This window comes from Carettochelys insculpta, chromosome 5, assembly GCF_033958435.1.
Source record: "Carettochelys insculpta isolate YL-2023 chromosome 5, ASM3395843v1, whole genome shotgun sequence".
NCBI lineage: Eukaryota > Metazoa > Chordata > Testudines > Carettochelyidae > Carettochelys > Carettochelys insculpta.
Window position 1 is genome coordinate 28,920,890 of NC_134141.1, and position 22,497 is coordinate 28,943,386.

Here is a 22,497-nt window from a genome sequence, read left to right on the forward strand (position 1 = left end):
TGGGAGAGGCTTTTTCTGTGTGTAGGGAATGGCATGAGAATGAGCAATGGAGTGTTGTGAGAGAGAGAGAAGCTGAGAAGTAGGTATTAAAAGCTGAGAACACTGGAGCACAGGCAGCTGTCAACCCTGTAGCTGTATGGCTATTCAATTAATTTAGTTAGTGAAGTACCTGAAGGAGAACATGCTTATTTCTTATGTATGGAAGAGACCAGTGGGGAGACAGAAGCTTCTGGCAGTATAATCTAGCAAATTGCTAGGAAAACTATCTCAACAGCAGCATATTGAATGGATTTAAGAGGCTAGAGTGTAGATTTCAGTAGTCCAGATGGACAATTAATTTTGATAGTATATAGAGGAGGAAGCCTGGATCTTAATTGTATTAGGGGTATAAAATCCCCTTTAATTGGTTAACCAGTTAAAGGCTAGATTTATCTGGTTAACCAATTAAAAGATGGAGGGCAGCTGGGCAGACTGTTGGAGCTGGTGACTGCTGAAGACGAGGGTTGGTATGGCTGGAATGATGGGTATAAGTATGTACAGTGATGAAGAGTATGTATAGGGATGAAGAGTTCTGGTATTTCTGTTCTCAGCAGTGTTGTTCCTTGTATGTCTCAGCTGCAGTGAGAAGCCAATAAATACGTTTTCAGATGACTGGAAAGCTCTAAGTACTGAAAGCTTAGCTGTTCATCAGGTATACTGCATCTGAACCACACATATGAATTGTTAGATATAAATTCTTCAAATATAAATTACCGTTAGCGTTTTCATTAGTGATTGCTCTACTACATTAAAAACGTGTACGTTTTTTAGTAGAAACTCATCAGATACTGTACAAATCTGATTATGTACCATGTAGCCTTTTTTGTTTTCTTTACTTGACACTTATTTTATGTACTGTTCTATCTGTACAAAACTGTCAAGAAAACCTACTCTCTGAATGCTAATGGAGTTTTACTTATCGAAAACATAATTCTCCAATAGTGAATGGCCAAGAAGAATTTTGCAGTACACCTATGTGGCATTCTTTATAGCACAGCTAGACAAAAAAGATTCAGGATAATTATATGATAGCATTACCAAGCTAACAGCAGAGCTTTATAGTAATTTCAACATTTTTAATTGTCATTATATGCACAACTACAGGCATGAATTGCGATGAATTATTTATTATAAGGTGAACTTCTTGTAAATCTTGTTTTCTCAGTTTTAATTGTGAATTGAGGATTGCAATAATAAGATATTTTAAATTATTGCCATTTAATATTGTACAACTTTTAAATTATGACTTAGTGGACTGGATGAGCACTTCTGGAAATTGGTTGAATGGCCAGGGACCCTTTGACTAAATCACTTTGTTGCTTCTGTGGAATCTTGCCTGGACTTAAATTTCTGTGGTGCTCTTCAGACTCCTTAAACCATTATTTCAATCTGTGGAAGTCTTGTGAGTGGAAATACAAAGTGGTTCAATAAAATACAGTAAAAATTTACCCTTTTGGCTTTTTTCCCTGTTTTTATTATGGCAGAGTTTGAGCCTAAGGGTATTACTGGTCATGGAAGTGTGTTCCAAGGAAGCATGTTAGCCAGTGTTCTAGCAGAAATGTAACAGCAGAATTTGGCCCAGTGTCTCTCTCAGGGACTGTCTGAGCAGTGAAACAGGGAGGGGTCTGTGTTCGTCAAATTACAGGTACATGCTCAGATTTGTACCTAAAAGGGATCTCTGGGGTTAAGATGAAGTACATATGCAAGTGCGATAGACCATGTATTCATACCGAGAGAGAGAGAGTGTTTAAAGAAACCATCGCCTTCCAAAATAACTTCAGTTTCAAACTGCCAAATAAGTTGCTGCAATTAGGATTGGAATAGCTAGTTTCATGAATGTTTTAAATGTAGTTTAAACTGCTTAAATATGCAGGCTAATATTAACTATGATATTGTTTGCTGTCCACTTTTGGCGAAGTAGCTTGTTTAAATGTAGTTTAGGGTGTTGAAGTGTTAGGACCCATTGATTTGTTTCATTGTGAACCAGAGGTGATTTTTAGTGATCTTTGAATAAGTTACGGTTCTTTAGAATGTTTGTACAGGAGAGTGCTCAACATATTTCTGTTGCCAGATGGTGGTAATTCTAAACTCCTGTGTCTTCAAGACAGAGTACATGCAAGTTTCAGTTTAACTAAAATGACATTCATACTGAAAGTCAAACTTGTTGAAACATGGTATTTATGATATGGCTCATGTTTAAAACAATCAGGGCTTGTCTAAACTCCCACCCTCCTTCGAAGGGAGGTTGGTAAGTAGGGTTTTGGGAGTTTACTAATGAGGTGTTGTGCTGCATATTCAGGACTTCATTGAGCAAATTCTCCCCCCGCCCCCCAAAAGCAACTTCGAAGTTTTAAACTTCGAAGTTGCCCCGGCACTTTGAAGTACCAGCAGGTGTGCCATGGCTAGACGCGAGCCGGTACGTTGAAGTTGCCACAGGGGGGTGGGGGGGCGGGAATTTGCTTAATGAAGTGCTGCATACGCAGCCCAGCACTTCATTAGTAAACTCCCAACACCCTGCTTACCACCCTCCCTTTGAAGTAGGGTGGTAGTGGTAGACACAGCCTCAGATTCGCAAGACACAGTTGAATATTAGTTTTAAAAAAGTTGGGTGATCAGCCTTTAATTCTAGGCACAAGATACAGGTTATTCAAACTTCAGTCAGATAACTGACAATAGTGACTCTTCGAAGTGAACCAGGTATGTGAATTCAATGTCATAATGGGCAGCTTCAGAAGCTTAAATACTTCCTGCTCAAGAAAAGTGATAGCACTAGTCCTGACTTAGAAAACCAGAGCTATATGGATTTTTGAATTAGAGGATGAGTTTGTTGACCTAATATATAAAATTCCTTAAGGGTGGGCAGGTGGAGGCGGGAGTGCAGTATGCCCTTTTCTCTTTTTGGCATTGGAGCAACTAACTGCACGTACTTCAATTTTACTGTTCCTCAGGTGACCAAAGTGAGGTCCAGTGCAATAATAATTTGACATTTTAAGTAGGAAAAGCTACTTTTCTGGGAACTTTAATTGTTACTTGCGAATAGAGCCTATAATAGGCACAAAACTCTTCCATTTCATCTTGGCATTATCTTCCCTCTTAGTTCCTTTCTGTATCTCTCCACACTGTGCCTCAGGCTTAGCTCTGTTCTAAATCAGGGCTATGAACAAATCAAGTGTGTCCAGATGAGCATTTCTAATACAGTTTACTCTGTTCAGTTGACAGTTAGTTACATTGTTACAATAGGACCAAAAAATTTAGTCTGGGTTGGAGTGGCTAAGCTACGGCCTGCAGGTTGGATCTGGATTGCCCTCCACAGGAGAGAGTCACATGCTGTCCTCTATTACTTATGTGTTCAGGACTCGATTACCAGCAAATGCAGTGAGGTTATACTGTTAATGAAAAGCTGTGGAAACAAGAGTAAATCATTTATACACTGTCAAAGGGAAATCATATTGATCAGTTCTCTGCAGTGCAGCGAATAGGATTCTTGATTGGTAAGCATACCTATCTCTCAGAGCAAGGAAGGTGTCAGTCCTGGCAATCTACTGAGATAGTGACTAATAGGGGCAGCGTATACAGTAAGGTCTCAGCGTACACGAGATTCTGTTCCAAGCACCCTCACGTAAACCGGGATTTTGCGCAAGTTGGAGTCTGGCTTTTTCCTTGGCAGAACACATGTTCTGCAGCCTGGGAAGCAGCTGAAAGGTAACTACTGGCCTGGGGGGAGGGGTAGTTGGGGAAGGTTAAGCCTGGCGGTGGGTTAGGGCTGTGGGAGGTGGTTTGGGGGGTGAGCTAAGCCTGGTGGTAGGTTAAGGCTGCAGGGGGGTGAGGGGTGGAGTTGAGTGTGGGTGGTGAGCTGGGCTGGAGGGGGGCAGGGAGTTGAACTGGAACCAGAGCCATGCCTGAGTGGTGAGCCGGTGAGGGAGGGGGCCTGTGTGTGCACCGGAGCCACGTGGGGTGGGCAGCTGGCCGAGGAGGCAGTTTATGAGCCGGGCGGGGTGGGTGGCCTCCAGAGCCACGCGGCGCGGGCAGCTTGTGAGCTGGTGGAGGGGGGGATGCACCGGAGCCGTGTAGGGCGGAGGGGCAGCTTGTGAGCTGGTGGAGGGGGGGTCGTGCCAGCAGACAGGCAGCTTGCGAGCTGGCGGGGTGGGGGGTCGTGTCGGAGCCACGCGAGGTGGGCAGCTTGCAAGCTGGTGGGGAGGGGGGTGGTTGCAGGTGGAGGAGGGCTGCGCTGGAGCCGCATGGGGCAAACGGGCGGGCAGGCAGGCAGCTTGTGAGCCAGCATGGGTGTTGTGCTGGAGCCATGCATGGTGAGGGAGGGCAGCTTATGAGCTGGCTGGGTGCTTGTGCTGGAGTGGCGGGGATGGCTTGAACCAGAGCCGCTTGCAGGGGGTTTAAATGGGGCCGGGGGTGGGGTCAGATGCATAAGAGCGGGGTCATGTACTCTGAGACCTTACTGTAATAAGTGAGGTGCCGCTAATGGTTGTGGAATTGGTAGAGGGAAGCTTTTGCTTGATTATACCCCATGCACACTCTGTCCAGACTCAGCGAGAGAGTGTGGAATAACATCAAGTTGTACACCCACACCAAAATTCAAGTCTACAGAGCCTGCATCCTCAGCACCCTCCTTTACAGGAGCGAGTCTTGGACCCTGTACGCCTGCCAGGAAAAGAGGCTGAACGTCTTCCACTTGCGCTGCCTCAGGCGCATCCTTGGAATATCGTGGAGGGACAGAGTGTCCAACACCGCCGTCCTTGAGCAAGCTGGAATCCCAACCATGCACACCCTCCTCAGGCAGCGGCGGCTCCGCTGGCTTGGCCACGTCCACAGGATGAATGATGGAAGGATCCCAAAAGACATCCTGCATGGCGAGCTAGCCTCTGGCAAAAGACCTCCTGGACACCCCCAGTTGTGCTACAAAGATGTTTGCAAGAGGGACCTCAGGGAGGTAGACATTGAGCTGGACAGCTGGGAGGAGCTGGCAGACGATTGCAGCAGATGGAGGCAGGAATGACACAAAGGCCTTCAGAAGGGTGAGATGAGGATCAGACAGCTAGCAGAGGAGAAGCAAGCCCACAGTAAGGACCTGCCAGACACCCGTTACGCATTCAACAGATGCAGCAAGGACTGTCACTTTCGTGTGGACCTTCACAGTCACAGTCGATGCTGCAAATGATGATTCCAAATGGAACTACGAAGGGCGCAATCCATAGTCTACGTAGACTGAAGGATGCTACTACTACTACTACCCCATGCAGGTTCTAGGATGGCTGGGGAAGTCAGTACGTACTATTCAGCTTTCTGTGTTCATCATTAATCTTTCTGGATGTGAGGGATTACCAGTTAACACCACAGAAGCAGAGTAGCAATACTGCCTCTTTGGCCTCCCTGGAACCTGCATCAGGCATATGTGAAGCCCACTCTCTTTCTGGAGGAGATACTGCATCTTTTTCTAGGTGCCTTGGGGCAAGGAGAGTGCTCAGGGCTTCTTCGGGTAAGTGGAGGAGAGGTTGGGGTTCCGTGTGTATGTGTGAGAGAGAGAGAGAAAGATGGGGAGTGCTCATTGTTCTGGCGGCTGCCGTGAGCAGGGTGGGACCTTGAGGCATGGGGTTGGATGAGTGGAGCAAGGGGCAAGTCTCCCTGATGGGGAGGGCAGGGTATTGGAGAGTTTTAAAGTGTGGTAATTTATATCGGAGTATTTCAGTGTAGAACTATCCTGGCTCATGTAAAGTAGGTGCCCAGTTGAATAATTATGATGATCTGCTTGCAACAAATTTGTAATAATATTCAGTTCCTTCACTGTGCAGGTAACTTCATTGACGGCATTTGATGTACTGTTCAGAAGTAAAACTTCTTGCGGATAGCAGTTTGTACTGAGGATGGAATTGAAGCAAGCCTTTGTATGTTAATGTCAGTTGGAAGATACTTTACAGTATCTGGATAGGATACTGATGAGTTTAAATATTTGTACAGGAGCTAAACAGAGAACTTTTTATATAGATGTTAAAAATATATGCATAAATTTCTGTATGGTTTTGTGCGGTGAAGTTCAATTTTTGTTGCACAGTGGCTTGAAATAAATGGAAACTTAACTGTAAAGGTCAGATCATCTGGAAGAAGGAAAAGTATTTACCTTGAAGAATCCCATCTATTTTAGACATACACATTTTTTTAAAGCTGAAACTCAGCTTGAATGTATTAAAAAGCACTAAGTTTCTGATGCAAAAATGTATCCACGCTGGTGAAATGAAAGTGGAAAGGCAGGCTTTCCTTTTGGTTCCTTAGCTGAAAAACAGGAAACCAACTTTGGAAAGAAATTTGAAACCTTTCATATTTCTCCACTTCTTGCCCTTGGACTCTTTTTGGGTGGATGCCCATCCTGTTTAAAAATGAATGAGACCTAGTTTAGTTTAAATGTATTTGTCCACTAGTCTAGATCAGGTGTGAGCAAACCTTTTACATCAGGCCCCACTTTTTGTCCTTGCAAATGGCAGCCCGCCCCTCCACCTGTCTAATGCAAGCCAAACTGAGGGAAATTTTGTGTTTTTCATATTTTTAAAGAAAATAAAAACCGTTTCAGCACATGTAAGAAAATATGTAGAATAACATTATTAATTGATATATAAATGTAAATGCACGCACATTAAACTGGTAACATATTTCAACATTTTCAGTGAGGTGGATGAGCTTGAGACCCAGCAGATGATCATGCTGCACCCCCCACTTAGGAAATTTCACACCTGGCATTCCCCCAAAGGGGCCCATCCCTCACCTTGGACACCTTTTGATCTATGAGTTTGTTAAACATTTAGTAAGAAGTCTTTGGCTGGATGACTTGGTTTTAATGTAGGCACTGGATGAGTTTAGTCTTAACTAAATGTTTATTCAGTTATTAACATAGGTCTGCTAGTTGAATAGACCATTAAAATAGTTTGGACCTGTCTTCTGCTATTTGGAAAGGCAAATCTGAATTATGGTGATGTGGCAATGAGTTTGGGCATACCATCTCTTTTTCATTTTTGGAGATGCTGAGGATGTGCTACACTGGTGTTTACTGTAGCAGTTGGTCTGTTCTACATGCTTTTGTGGGCTCTTTAGGCCAGATTTTTAAAGGTATTTAGATGCTAACAATTCAGATAGGAACCTAGTGGGATTTTCAAAAGTGCCTAGGTCCCAAATTCACATTCATTTAAATGAAAATATCTCTTTAAGAATCAGAGACATGCTCCTTTATGGTCTGAATTCTGATCTCTGTATTTAAAGAGGAAAATAATTATCAGTGGTATGCATTTCGTGTCGTCTTTTGAGGTAGAAACGATCCTTGAGGTGTATTTTAATGAGTACTATGGATTTTTACCAGGAATGCACCGTTCTTTCTAGGTAGTTCAGTATAACTTTCTTTTGTAACATTTTGCATGTAATTGGCTGACTTTTAAGATTTTTTTTTTAAAGCATCTTGTTCATGATCAACCATATTTTGTCTTAAATAGCACACACATTCATGTTGTAGTAACCACACTAGTGAAACTGATACAAGTTTCTTTTACTGGATATACTATTTAGTTTTTAAAATATTGGAGACTTTTTAATTGTTCTGAGTGGAATTCCTGTGTGTTTTACATATGCATACAAATACAACATTTGTAAAAGCAGCAACATATGTCTCTTTCAGACTGCAAATGGATACATTTTATTTTTCGATATTCCATCCTCAAGGGACAAGTTTCTCTATGAGCCTGTGTATCCCAAGTAAGTAGCTTAAGCTTTACTCTTTGCAATGTATGCTACAGTAAATAATTTTACTTATGTTGAATGTATTCTTTACAAAGAACGTCTTTAAAAATGTTAATAGAACTAGATATGATGCAAAAGTGTCTTCAGAGATAATTTAATGCTCACTGGAAACAATTCCTAGAACTTTTGGAGGGCTGTTTAGTGGAGAAGTGAGATATAGGTGGTGGAAAACCTTTGGGTTTCTATGCACAGATAAGGTACAGGTTGTACCTCCCTTATCTGCCATGCTTAAGACCTGTCAGGTCCCAAAAAGAGAATTTGTCCAGTGAGGGGGAGGTCTAGGGCACCAAGACATCCCTGTGCTCTGTGGCTGCTTTCAACCCCAGTCTCCTTTCCCTGGGACTCCAGCACCTCTCCCCTTGCCTAGCCTTTGCCCTCCAAACCCTCCTGTGCTGCTGTAGGGCTCAAGCCGCGCCCCACCCACCTGCCTCTCTGTGTTCAGCCCAAACCAAGGAGCGGGACCCTGATGAAACTGGTTTGTTTTTTGACGAGCCTGTCTTGAGCAGCTCTTGAGATGTGACCATACTATGTCTGCACAGATGCATAGGGGCAGCTGCACCTCTGTAATGCAAGTGATAAAAGGTCACAGTGCTGATAGGGGAGTTCTTGTCTGTCAACATAATTGTGCCACTGTCATGTATGGCGATAGGAGAGCATCTTCTACTGACATAGCACAGTGCAGACAGAGCTTAAGGCAAAGTAACTTGCATCAGTCAGGGTGCCTATTTCATATCCCTGACCAGTGTAAGCTACATTGACTTAAGTAGCCACCTATGAGGTGCCTACTGGTTCACTTTTGCCTAGTGCAGGGGCCCAGAATATTTTGTCCTCCCTCCACCTCCCATCCCTAATCAGGGCTGGGACCATGGCTCTCGGATGGAGGAATGTGGACAGGGATAAGGGTGCTGAAGCTGGGACCACAACTGGGATCTGGGACCAGGACTGGAACTGGGTGGTGTTGCTTCTTAGGGGGGCTGGTCTGAGCCCTAGTTGCGCTGCCCCATCTGTTCCTTCCTACTCCACAGTTCAGGGACTTCTACCCTACTAGCAATGCCCCTTGTGCAACTGTCAAAGTGCTCTTTTCCCTTTAAAGATGGTATAAATAGAAGCCTTTTTAGTTTTAAATGCAACATGGAGACCAGGTGTTCACATTTTTTCAGACACCTGAGAAATTGGACTGATTTTTCAGTGCCAGTAGGAAAAGGAGCAGAGCTGCAAATGTGTTAAAGGCTTTCAAAATGAATTCTTACTTGGCTGAGTGGAAACTTTACCATGTGGTGCATATTTGTGCTCTTCAGACAGCTGAATTTACTTTTATTTTCATGACTGTATTTTTCTGCAATTTGCTAGAGCTATTTATACTTCACAAATAAATGCCACATTTATCTTGTTACATAGCATATCTTTTCATAAAACTGAACAAAAGATTCACACAAGTGTGAGCCTAGGAGATTAATTTTTTGTGAGAATCTTTGATTTATAAGTAGCACATGAAGTTCTAGAATCTGTAATGAATGTGATTAGCATATTTTGTGTTTTGTCTTTTTTATCTTGGTTGTGCTTGAACAGTGCTCTATGTATAGTTGCTTTCTGATTCTCCCATGTAGTTGGTCAGGACTCTGTTCCTGGAGAGATGGAGATGTGTAGATATCAAAATTTGAATGCCTTTCTGTGATGTGCTTCATTTCGTGGGAGGAATACTTTTATAGGATTCAGACTCCTGGATCTTGTTTTGTTTCACCCCAAGAAACAGCTTGTGGGAAGACCTGTATATAATGTAGAACTATCACGAGATGAGCACCTTTTCCGTCACCTTTTCTTTCATAAATCAGCTTTCTGGGATTAGAAACTGTTTGGTACTTGGGCAACTGCTGCTAATAGCTTGCTGATGTGTTGGCTCATAGTGCTATTCTGCATGTTTGAGTTGTATTTTTAATTTTTAAAATGACTTTTTTTCAGGGATCGCTTTTCATTTTCATATTGAGATTTAATTAATATGTGTGTTAAATAGATTCTGGTTAAATATGACTTCCAGATTACTTGGATTTTTGTTTTTCAGCAGTCTGAGTGATGCAGGTAGCTAATTTTTAGCCTTGAAGTCACCTAGATCTGTTGATTCAGGCTGAATTCCCAACCAGTCTTGGATCTCTGGGAAAACCTCTACAGTTGCTACGTCTTCTGTATGTTGTACTCTTTCTCCACCCACACTCCTAACTTGTTGTTTTGCACTTCAGCCATCTGCGTCTTGTGCAGATGTTTATCTCTGCCAAGAAGAATGACTGTGGAGATATTTGTATTGAATTAAGGAAGATGTAAAGCTGGGTATTGTCTGTCACTGATCATGACATCTCAAGCTTACTCCCAATGGCTTTATGAAAATATTTAAATTGATGGGAAAGAGGGTTGAGCCTTGGATCTCCATCCACAGAATCCTGTGCAAATGGAGAAGTGCTTGCCTTATCCCTGCTCTTTGGCCTGAAAGGAAAGATGCAAGCTATTTTAAAATTCTTTCCAAGCCCTGTCTCTGTGATGGTGATGCCAGTGTAAGTGTTCATCATTTTTGAACATTCAGACTGCAAAATTCACTTGGGAGACCCAGTATGAAGCTCTGAGCAACCACAAGGTAACATTTTGCTAGTTTTTATGAATGATCTGTCACTATCTAATAACTCTTATATGCAGAAAAAGAGCCAGTGCTCTCCAACATCCCTTTTCTCAATTTAGTACAATTCTGTAAGTTACTTAGTTTCATGTTCTTGGTGCTTAATCATTAAATGGCAAAAATTGCTAATACAGTTTGAAGAACGATTTACTTCAGCGAACTCAGATGGAATTCTTTAACACAGTAAGTACATACCAAAGCACAGTGAGAGTGTAAAGGGAAGAAACACAGGTACACAACAACAGTGTCATTTAGATGTTCAACCCTGCTACCCACAGTGCAGTCATTACTCTGAACGTGCATTTTGTACAGCGTTTGACCATAACACATGACAACCAATTTAATACTAACTTAGGCAGCATTTATCTCTGTCAGGTTTCTTAACATCTGAAGGTGACTTCTTATGCTAGGATATTCTTTTTTATTGATAAAAAGAACCTGTTCAGAATTGTGCTCTTGTGTTTTATGGGTGACCTACTTTCTAAAATCTCAGTTGAGCATGTATATGTAAAATTAAAACTACTGTTTTAATCTAATTATTGTAACATATGTCAGTCTCACTCTGACATCTTGGTTGTAGGGTAAATGGGGGAAAGAGTAGTGACACATTAGCAGGAGATCTAGCTGTTGGAGTGTAGGAATCTTCAGGTTCATGATACCATGTGACACCTCAGAGGAACGTTTGTTGAGTTTTTTTAACCATGAAACATACTTAGGAAAGGAATTTGGTTCTCTTCAATCACTTCATTCTAGTAAGGTGGTCCTTGCCTATTAGCGGTTACGGTTTCCTTTTTTCATGAGATCAGTTTGCAAATATGAGTTCTGTGCTGTAGATTGAACCTCTCTAGTCCAGAACTCTGGGGACCAGACTGTTGCTGAACAAAAGAATTTTCTGGACCACAGGAGGCCAATATGGTCTAGCAGCATTATCAACATTTCCACTGCTCACTTTGCTCTTACAAGACATTTAGGAGTAAAGTACATCCAAATAACAGCAGAGAATACAGAGGACCAGGACTGGTGGCTGTAAACAAACTTTATGGGACCACAGGAAATTTGGCCACACCCATGGTATGTGAAAATTGGGCTATGTGAAAATCGGGCTATGTGAGATCATGCTGGATTATGGATGTTGCTGGACGAGAGAGTGCCGGACTAGAGTTTCACCCTATAGTAGCAGTGCTTTTGGCTACAGAAACATGAATGGTGAGAGTGGAGCTGATTTAACTTTTTACTACTTCTGAAAGCTGAATTCTGCAGAAATGTTCAGCATACCTTGTACTGCATAATTTTTAAAATCCATGGCAAAAATTCCTTCTCTTCTAGTTATAGAGACAATCACAGAAATCCATGTCAGAGAATGTACCAGTGCACGAATGTTGTCATCTTTTAATACTAAAAACAAAATTCAGCCACAGAGCATAAAAACTTCCAACATTTTAGTGAGATGTTAAGGAGCTCTGGATACCTGTGTATTTGCTGAGAGAGAGAACTAGTTAAAAATGAAACGTTCTTGTAATTTCACTGGCGTGCTAAATATTTTTTTAAAGAATTTTGATAGGAGGAGGTTAATAGAAAATGAAAGGTTTTTCTAAATGAATGTTAACGTCTATATTCTGCTTTAACTAGAAAACCTAGAGCAAGGATTCTGAACTTTTTTTTCTTTGAGTCCCTTCCCCAATCTAGAAAAACTCCATGGCTACAGTAACTGTTTTTTCTGAATATAAAAGTTAGGGTCAGCATTATCAGCAGCAAGCAGGGCATTTGGAGTCATCTCAGAGCTGAATTATTTAGGCTGTGGCCCCTGGTGGCAGGGCAGTTTCAGCTTTCTGCCCTGTACCCCAGCAGATCATTGGCCCTGCATTCCGGCTTCCCTGAAACCTGCTCACAGCTCACCCAGGGTGTCCTAGACCCCGAGTTGAGAATTTTTACCCACTACTACTGTCTTTTTAGCAAGGTAGAGTGTATACAGATTGTTACCTTTTATCAGTCAGTGTTTTTTCTTTGATTCAGTAGGATGAGGTTAATATGGTCAGAGGTTTGAGTTTTGAACCATAAAATATCAGCATCTATCAAAGAAATGAAGTAGTATGTAGTTATTTGACTACTTCATACTTTAGTCAAAGCATCTTTGGGGGGAAGTAAATTTAGTACTGGACTGTGATTTAGTTATATGTTCAGATAGGCTGCTATTCTTCACTGATCAGCTTAATGCTATGTGCTTAACTAAATGTAGATCAGCTATCAGTATTTGATAGCACATGACAGTCCAAAAAGTTTTTTACCTTATGTGTCAGTCTGTGAAACCCTAATTGCCTTGGCTTGCGAGTCCATACGCTCAACTTGATAGGATTTACTTGTATGCAGCGTGAGATCTTTTGACACAACATATGATAAATCCCAAATTTTCAGTGAATGTTCTTGGAACCTGTGCTGAGCATCCTACTGATTTGGAAATCACATGAACAAAAGATTGAAAATAGAGAACATAAGGAACTCCTGACATCTGTTTAACCCAGCTGAGTGCAAACACCGTCTCAACTGGCTGTACATCAAACTGTTTGATGCCCATTAACACATTCCAGCCTAATAGTGCCCCTATCTCATCTCTACTCTTCCTCTCAATAGAGTTTAACATGTCAACATTCCGAACGGATTCAGGTAAGGTGGAAGGGGAAGGGCATATGCCCACACATTTCTGACATGGGGGTGGGAATAGGGCACCCCAGTGAGGAGACACAACTCATAGCAAGGACTAATTGACAAATCCTGGTATGGGGAGAAAGGAAGACACAGCCCATTTCGTGGGGGAAAGGTAACAAATAGCAAGAAAGAGACCCAATCCATGAGGAGTAAATGGGGGGCACTCACATCCTTTCAATGGGTGTGCATACTCCTCATGAGAGAAATTGGAGAACTCTGGAATGTGTGTGTGTGTGTGTGTGAGAGAGAGAGAGAGAGAGAGAGAGAGAGAGACTTAGCTGATAAAGCCCTCCCTATGGGTACAGGAGGGGACAGCGTGGAGAAAGGGGTTGCGTACAGAGCCGCTGGCAGGAAGGCAGAGAATACAGGACCCTAGTATGAGTGGGGCACAGAAACCAAGGAATGCAGTGCACACAGAGCCCCAGGCATAAAAGAACAGATGGGAGAGTTACAGGGAGCTCCCTCAAGTAAAGGAAATGGGAGAGTGGCTCCCAGGGAGCTTGTGGAATGGAGAAATATAAGGAATTTTTGGTGTCTTCAGTGAGCTTGACCTGTCAAAGCTACAAAGCAAACAAAGGCTAAATCTACACTAGTCTGGAAGATCAACCCACTCAGGGCTGATCTTCTGGGGCTCGATTTTCACATGTCTGGGAGGGATGTACAAAATAGACTTGTCAGGGTTTTCAGTCAACCCCGTACTCCTCGCAAGACATGAGGAGTAAGGGATATTGACAAGAGAAACTCTGAAGAAGTGGGTGTGTCCCACAAAAGCTCGTCACCTAACAAATTATTTTGTTAGTCTTTTAAAATGCTACAGGACTGATTTTTTTTTTTTTTTTTCCTTCTTCAGTAGGGAAGAGAAGAGAGATGTCTATTCTGGTTATGCAGTTGCCATGGATAGAATTATAGAATTGCCTGTCTGCAGTCAACATACTTTGCCTAGTGAAAACAAAAAAGCAATCCAGTAGCACTTTAAAGACTAACAAAGTAACTTATTAGATGATGAGCTTTCATGGGACAGACCCACTTCTTCAGATCATAGCCACATGAGAACAGACTCAATATCAGACTTTGCCTAGAGTAGACTTAGCCTAGTTTTCTGAAATATACTTATTGACTGTACGTTTTCCTCTATATACAGTCAAATCCAGTTCATAGTGATGTTGTTAGAGGTGGCATCCTGTGGAAAAGCACCTAGTCTAGAAAAGACTGCTACAAATTCACTTTAAAAACTTTTAGCCATACTCCTGCCTATATTGTGGACTGGGTACCATTTGGTTAACATGACTTTTGAGAATTGTTTTCAAGTCTAGGCAGTGATCTAGTCTGGAAATGTTTCAGTTGGATTGAACTTGTTTTGTTGCGTTTATGCATTAGAGGCCAAACATTTTTCAGAACCTTTTACAGAAAGTATACTAAACAATGAAGTGGCAGTGAGAGGTAACTTTTTAATGTAGATACCAGCGAAAACTGTATTCAAATGTTGCTTATAAAATAATTATGCCTGGTCTATGCTGACAGACACTGAATCATCTTTAAACATTTAATCAAAAATGGTATAATTTGTCAGTGCCACCAGGTTCAATCTTACGTGAGTTGGCCTTTTGTAATATTTTTTGTGAGTAGCAGGTGCATCACAAGTGGTTGGGTGGCGATTTGTCTATGTATACTATAAGCAAATTAGATGATGCTATGACGTGACTGCTTTATTTGCAATTCCTGTCTCTGAAGACGGTTTTAATGTCTGAAGCATCCTATTAACTTGCAAAGGTGTTGTGGAAAGGACATCTTTTGGCAAGCATGAAAAATTCCACAAACGGCAAGATTGCAAAGATTTAGTCTTTCATGTTGGAGATGCATTTGTTTTTCTGCAGGTATTTGCTAATTAGCCTACTAAGGGCAATACTTCGCTTGTTCTTGTCTAAATTGGCTCTACCATCTGTGGACCAACTATGATTTGACAGTTATGGAATTTTAGTTGTTAAAACGTGTTTCACTGCCTTCTGACATCCAAATCTACCCATACGCAATAGTTACATTGTGCATTTTCTGGTTATGACAACCCCTTGGCCAGCTTTACTTTCAAAAAAAAAATTAAAATCTGTCCATTAGTTAATCCAGTGTTGCTGCCTTTGATTAAAGCTGCTGCTGGAGTGCTGCAGACAACTTATTAGCAGCATTTAGGAAGCTCTTGGATGACAGGAGAAGAGTGGAGACGGGGTGGTACTCAACAATGGCTACACAGCTGACCATATTGACATAAGTACTGGAGTCAAACAGGGGTGTATGATATCATGTATGCCAGTGGGGTCCGATAGGAGTTCAAAGATGGCCACACTTGTGGTTGTTGCTTTTCTGTATTTTCCTTATTTGGCCCCACTTTAAATAAATGCTCTCTCCCTTCCCCAGAGCCAGGCTCCCCCAGAGCAAGGTACTCTCAGCTTCACTGTTTAGCATCTTGGCTCGCTGTTACTACAAAATGCATACCTAGTTTGCCATAGGCAAATGTCAGAATTTTCAAAGTGAAGACCAGATTTGTGTAGGAAAGTCATAGTAAAAGTTGTATCAGTATTCACATTTGCCACAATTTGAGAATTAAATTGTATAGCTCTGTTAACAGGGAGCAAGTACCTAAACAGCTGTTTGCAGACGTGCTTGCACAAGTAGCACTAATAATTACTTGAGGATTTAATGGATTTTATATGTGTGGGTCTCCCTCTTCCCCAAAGGTGAAAAAAAGCCAGTGTGTCCTGGTGCACTGCACTTGTAATAGACTAATGGGGATGGGGTGGGGCTCTGGATGTTTGCCGGCACCCTGTGCTGCATGGCCACAGCACATGCAGGCCCCAGTCCTGGTGCTCAAAGAGTTGGGCAGCTGTGGTCCCCAGCCAGCTCCAGTCCTTGGGCAACCGGGCAGAGCAGTCTCCAGCAAGCCCAGGTCTTGGGCAGCTGGGTAGCATGGTCTCCCTACCTCCCCCATGCCGTGACTTATGCATCCTCCAAACCCCTGCCTAGGCCTCCCCACCCCTCTGTCCTGCACCGCCCATTACTGGTGGGTGATCCACTGCAGGGGCTCTGGCCCCAGTGCCATGCTCCAGCAGCGGCCCTGTGGCAGATGCTCAGGATACAGCATTGTAGACTCAGTGCCGGTCTCTGGCAGGGGCTCAAGCCCTGGCACTGTACTCTGGCAGGGACCCTGCCACAGGGGCTCATGCTCCAGCCCTGGTGGTGCACTCCAGTAGGGACCCAACAACGGGGGCTTGGGTTTCTGGCCTCAGCACTGTGCTCTGGTGGTGGGCCTTGTGACAGAGGTTTGGGCTCTGGCCACATGCTCTGGTGAGGGCCCCACAGCAGGGTCTTGGGCTCTTGTCCCTGCCCCGTGCTCCAAGAGCCTCATTTGCCACAAAGCAGTGCCCTATTTGCCACATGTGGTGAGTGGTGATTGTTTTGGACACCGTGGATCTATGCTATTAATACCTTCCTGACAGCTGTGCTCCAGGTTATTGGAGATGATCTCCCAAGTGGAGTCAAAATAAACTTATAGGGTGGATGGTAGCTTCTTCAGTCCGAGTTGCATGAGTGCCAAGAGCAAGACCACATCATCAGCAGTGGTAGAACTCCTGTATGCTGACCACACTGAGGTCATTGCTTCCTTTGGAAGATGGATTCCAAGCAGTTGTCAACATTTTTGCTGTGGCTTGCCTCAGGTTAGGATTGACTGTCAACATACAAAAGACCAAAGTTTTCTTTCAGCCAACACTTGCCATACCATTAACCAACCCAACCTTCATGGCTTATGCCCAAGTGCTGGAAAATGTCGACAGCTTCCTCTGTCTTGGAAGCTGTCTATCCTGCAGTGGTGACATTGATGAAATCCACCACTGAATTTCCAGTGCCGGTACAGTTTATGGACATTTATGAGGTAATAACTCTTTGCTGTCTGTGACATCAAGACACAGACCAAGATCAATGTCTGCGAAGCTTTAGTCATACCAGTGTTGCTCTATGGAACTGAAGCTGGGACTCCTAAACACGTCATGCAGGATCTGGAGAAATTCCATGAAAGGAACCTGAGGGGAGTATTAGGTATCATCAGGACAGATGGACCACTGTTAGCATCCTTGCTGAGACTATTCCTTCAGCATTGAGGCAACAATAGCCTACAGGCAGCTACAATGGTCTGGTTGTGTGATTAGGATGCCTGTTGTGTCTGCCTAAACAGATTTTCTATGCTTCCTGTGGATCGCGGCAAGGTCTTGTAATGGGCAGAGAAGGTGCCACAGAGACATCCTTAAGAACACCTCAGTAAAAGTGAGATGTGGACAATGACATTTGGGAGAGGCGGATGGAAGATCAGATAACCTGGAGGGCCACCACCAAGAATGGTGCCCAACAGTTTGAGATTAAGCCATTTTCTCTGAGGCGAGTATTAGGTATCGTGGCAGGACAGATGGACCACTGTTAGCATCCTTGCCGAGAAGACCAGAGATCCTGAGCCCACATTTGGTGTCGCTGGTGTTGGCACCAGTGAAGACAGAGACTTCATGTACAGTCACTGCCAGAGAATGTTGCTTGCCAGAATTGGCCTAATTTCTCACCTAGGAGTCCAAGGAGAAATCTTACTCAACACAAGGGAGCCCAGAGAGGAAGGGTGACTCCCCTACTACAGAATCCCCTGTTTGCGGTCCCCTGGTCTCTAGTTACCCCAGTTGCCTAGCCTGTGGCTTTTAAGTCCTTCTCTCCTAGGTCAGCCCTCCCCCTTTCATCAGCATAGGCAGATCAAAGATGATCGAGGATATGTGGACAAATTGGAGGGAGTCTAGAGGAGGTGAGTAAAGGTTTAGAAAATAAAACAAACCTAAATTTGGGAATGTTTAGTCTTGACAAAAAGAGTAGGATGTGTGTGAGACCTCATAAATCTTCAAATATGCTAACGTTATAAAGAGCATGGTGATCATTTGTTTTCTGTGTCTGCTGCTTCGCCTACCTTCAATAACATAAATTTATAGCAAGGGAGATTTAGATTAGATCGGGATGGCTAACCCATGGCTCTTTGAGCCATTAAATGCAGCTCCTCCTCAAAGCTGCACGCTGGGAGTGCCGTCTGTCACTCTGTGTGTGTGCCTTGCCGCTTAGTGGGAGAAGTGCATAGTGATGGTGGCAGTGGCTCTGGTGAGTCACTGGCATTAAGTTAGAGTGTGGGCCTGGTGGTGCCTGGTTCAGGGAGGGAGTGGGGGATTGGGTTAGAGCGGGAGGCTGGGGGTGCCTGGCTCTTGCAGAATGGGAGGGCATTGAGCCACATTTAGTCGTATCTGTCCATACACAAATAGATATGTCTCTCTCTATATCGAAAATGATATAGATAAACATAGATATATAATGGGTGTCTCTTTTTACTCTACCTTGTGGCTCTTCATCCTTATCTGGTTGGCCATCCTGGGATTAAATAGCAGGAAAAACTTTAAATGTGCTTAGGTACTGCAGTACATTAGTGAAGGGGGTGTGGATCCCCTTCTGTGAAGGGTTTTAAGAATGGGTTAGAAAAACACCCGTTTTGGTTAGTCTAGGTGTATTTGTTTCTGGCTCAGCAAGGGGGTGGACTCCACTAGATGACCTCTGGAGATCCTTTCCAGTCTTACCTGTCTAGGATTCTGGATGTGGATGTCAGCTGTCAGCAACCCTTCCAAGGAGGAATGGCAAATTTTGACCCCATGTATGGTCCAAGCACCATTGATACTTTTAAAAATCCCTACAAAAGCTTCATTAATAAATAAGTTAAGAGGCTGAGCTTTACTGTTTAGGTGATCGTTGGTAGCAGTAGCTGGTCTTTTGTTAATCCACAGGAAGCATGGCTTTCAGCTTGTTCCTAGCTGCATGGCGGGTGATGGGCAGGGCTGAACTCCTGCCTTATGTGCCAGTGAAAATCATCTCGTGACTAACTTAACTAAAACCCAACTTTATTTCTTTTGTGGTGTCTGTGATGTCAGCATTCTGCCAGGCCTTCAGTCAGCCAAGATTTGAATTCCCAGTGGAGAGATAAAAACAGAGAAATCTTTGTATCCACTGGTTACCGTATAAAGAAGTAAAAACCAAAAACAGCAAGAGGGCACCCCCTCCTCCCCCCATGCAATATAGAGTAAAATCTTTATCTGGTTCTTTTAATATCTGGAAAACTTGGTTAACCAGCATCTGCCACAGAGGGCAGTACAGTTCCCCCTTCAGTTGAAAAATTATGATAGCTATCTGGCATAATATTCCAGCACTTGCTTGTTTGGCCCTGAGGCATAGAGGAGCAGTAAATTACAGTACTGAATACCAGTGTTTCTCAACTTTTTTTAAATAAAGTACCCCTTTAAAAAATTGTAAGTACCCCCAGACTCTGCTGACGTACCCTCCTCTGATGTACCACCTCTGACATACACTGCTGTATACAGTAATAGTGTAGTGTTAAGGTGTAGTGTACAGTAATGTTATTTCATCTAAATATTTTGCATTTGGTTAAAAAGCTTATGTGACCAGCACATACGATTAACTGGCACCAGCAACCCCCACCCCTGTTCTCCATGCATGGTAGGTAACAAAGCTTGCACTGTAATGCAGGTAGAGTTCTTCAGATATGTGTTCATAAGCTCATAGACAAGTTCTTTGGCTTTTGGATGATGTTTTCACCCCTCTAATGTGCTGGTGTGAAATCACTGCCGTTACTTAGAATTTGAATAGAAGTGCAGTAGCCGCTGATGTGGCATCACAGAACATTCCTTCCTGCTTCTGTCAGCAGCATGCATTTATGGTTTAAAGGTCAAAGTGATTTAAATAGTAAAACCAACTCATGTAAATGTGCACCATTCTGAGCACTTACAATACAGCTTCTTAAACTGTATTCGTATTACCCAAAAATGGATGTTTGTCTTTTAAGCCAGAGAATCTGACATGTAATAATTACATTTCTTCAATGAACAGAGAGAGAAGATTACAGGGTTTACTTAAAAACATTATAAAATAGTTTGAACTAATCAGACTGAAATCCATATGCCCATATGATTGATAGGTGATTAGTTTTATTTGCAAAATTATAATCAGTTAATTTCTGAGCAGTTGGTGGTGGTGAATAGAGTAGTGCAATTAGTGGTAAATAAATTTCAAAATTATTAGATCACTTCACTTCTCCTTTTGAAAAAGAGGTTTGGTGGCTTACAAGATTTGTGTTGCTTTTTTAAAAGAGCCACGTATGTGTACACCAACTGAGATTTCCTGTTCCTTTTCCAGCACACAGTAGTGTCTCCAGTGTTTTTTCTTTTAATTTGAATCATTTGTATTCTCTCCCAAGAGAGATCTGCTGTTCTGCAGAAACAATGGCTTCATATTAACTGGCTCCAGATGTCTGCATTTGTATAGTGTACAACTTCACTGAGGGTTGTAAAAGGCTTTTTCTCTAAGCAGTGTTAATATTATATATGCTGAAGCAGGAAGTGTGTATGCTAGCTTTTGCCTGAAATATCCCATTTATAGGTCAGTGTGTCTCAACCTTTCCACCTGATTTTTCTCTTGAATACCCCAAGTGGCACCTCACTTGCTCACAAAATCAAACAAAAATACAAAAGTGTCACAGCACAGTTACTGAAAAATGGCTCACTTACTGTATGATGTATTGGGGTGGCCATGTTAGTCTGGATCTGTAACAGCAATGGAGGGTCCTGTGGCACCTTATAGACTAACAGAAAAGTTTTGAGCATGAGCTTTCGTGAGCACAGACTCACTTCATCAGATGCCATAAGGTGCCACAGGACCCTTCGTTGCTGTTACTGCATGATATAATTATAAAATCAATTGGAATGTAAATAATGGACTTGCATTCCAGCACATAGCCTATAGAGCAGCATAAATAAATTATTCTCTGTATAAAATAGGAGTTTATACTAACTTCACTAGTGATTTTACGTGGCCTGTTGTGAAATTAAGCAAGCATCTAGATGAGTTACGCACCCCCAGGAAGACCTCTTAATACTCCAAGGTTGTGTCTAGACTGCAGGGATTTGTCGGCAGAAGTTTGTATCAGAAGATATCTTGCAACAAAATTTCTGTTGACAGGTCACGTCCAGACTGCAAGGTGGATCAAAAGTGTGATCTGCTCTGTCAACAAAGAGTGGCTGGACTGCCCAACCACTCTACTGGCAGAACAGTCACTTGGAACGACAGCAGACGAGGTCACAGGTCATCTGCTCCTTCTGGGAGCACAGGCACCAAGACAAGTGCTCCCTGGCTCTGCTACGAGTGTGCCTGCCTCCTTGAGGGACAGCACAGCTAGAGCAGGGCTTCGCATATTTGTGGGCAGCACAGCTGATTCCAAGGAGCCATTCTGCTGGAACTGCCCCCATACTTGTGCTGATCCCACACAGCAGCTTCTTAACCTTTTGATGGCCATCTTCCTCTTCCTCATGGAGGGTGAGTCTGAGACCGCCTGTGAGGACCTTGCCCTGGCTGCAGGACATTCACACCTGTACCTGCCCCTCCCAGGTGCACAGGGAGCTCTGGAGGCACCACGCCAGTTCGTGGGGCCGTGAGGCCACAGCAGTACTGCAGCAGTGGCTCCAGAATTTCTGAACTTGGAAGGCCACCTTCTTGGAGTTCTGTGCATGGCTCACCCCCGTCCTCCAGGGACAAGACACCCAGCTGCGGCCCACCACCCTGTAGAGAAGTGGATCACAGTTGCCCTCTGGAAGATCCCCACCTCTGAGAGCTACTGGTCAGTGGGCACCCAGTTCAGCATGGGGAAGTCCACTGTTAGGGCCCTCCTTGTGGAGGTATGGCACTCTCAGATTGCTGTCCCTGCATGGGGGAGGCAAGTGTCCTGCCCAAGGGAGACCCTGGTGAAGTGGGGTTGGGGGTGTGAGGGATGGGGGGAAGCTCCTCCCGGGAAATAAATTGTCCCACCTTTGCATAGCCCAGCTGATGGGTGGAGTGGGGTGGCCTCACAGGGGGCTTCTGGAGAGCTCGGGGGTCGGGGGAGATGACCACCTGGCCTGGGGACCCCCTCCCTTCAGTCCCTGACGTACAAGTTCGGTCCTCTCCCTCTGCAGATGACATCCATCAACCTGATCCTGCTTTAGAGTGCCATCTGTTTGGGAGATGCTGGCAAAGTTGTGGACAGATTCACCACCCTGGGGTTCCTGAACTCCGTCAAGGCCATCAGTGGGACCTACACCCCCATACGTGCCCTGGAGCATAGCACAGCCAAGTATGCAAACCACAAGGGATACCTTGATGGTGCTGCAGGCCCTAGTTGACTGCCATGGATAGTTCAC

The 22,497-nt window shown here is 43.5% G+C and overlaps 1 protein-coding gene across 5 annotated transcripts in view; it reads left to right on the forward strand.

Annotated features, from left to right (window-relative positions):
• RIC1 (RIC1 homolog, RAB6A GEF complex partner 1) overlaps positions 1 to 22,497 on the forward strand; it is an 83,600-nt gene that overhangs the window by 17,704 nt on the left and 43,399 nt on the right. For all 5 annotated transcript variants that reach the window (XR_012645651.1, XM_074994866.1, XM_074994869.1 and 2 more), the window contains exon 3: positions 7,709 to 7,785. Coding sequence is in view for 4 of the 5 variants with exons in the window: in XM_074994866.1 (XP_074850967.1) it covers positions 7,709 to 7,785 (77 nt within the window). In the remaining variant the exon portion in view is untranslated. The remainder of the gene's footprint in view (positions 1 to 7,708; positions 7,786 to 22,497) is intronic.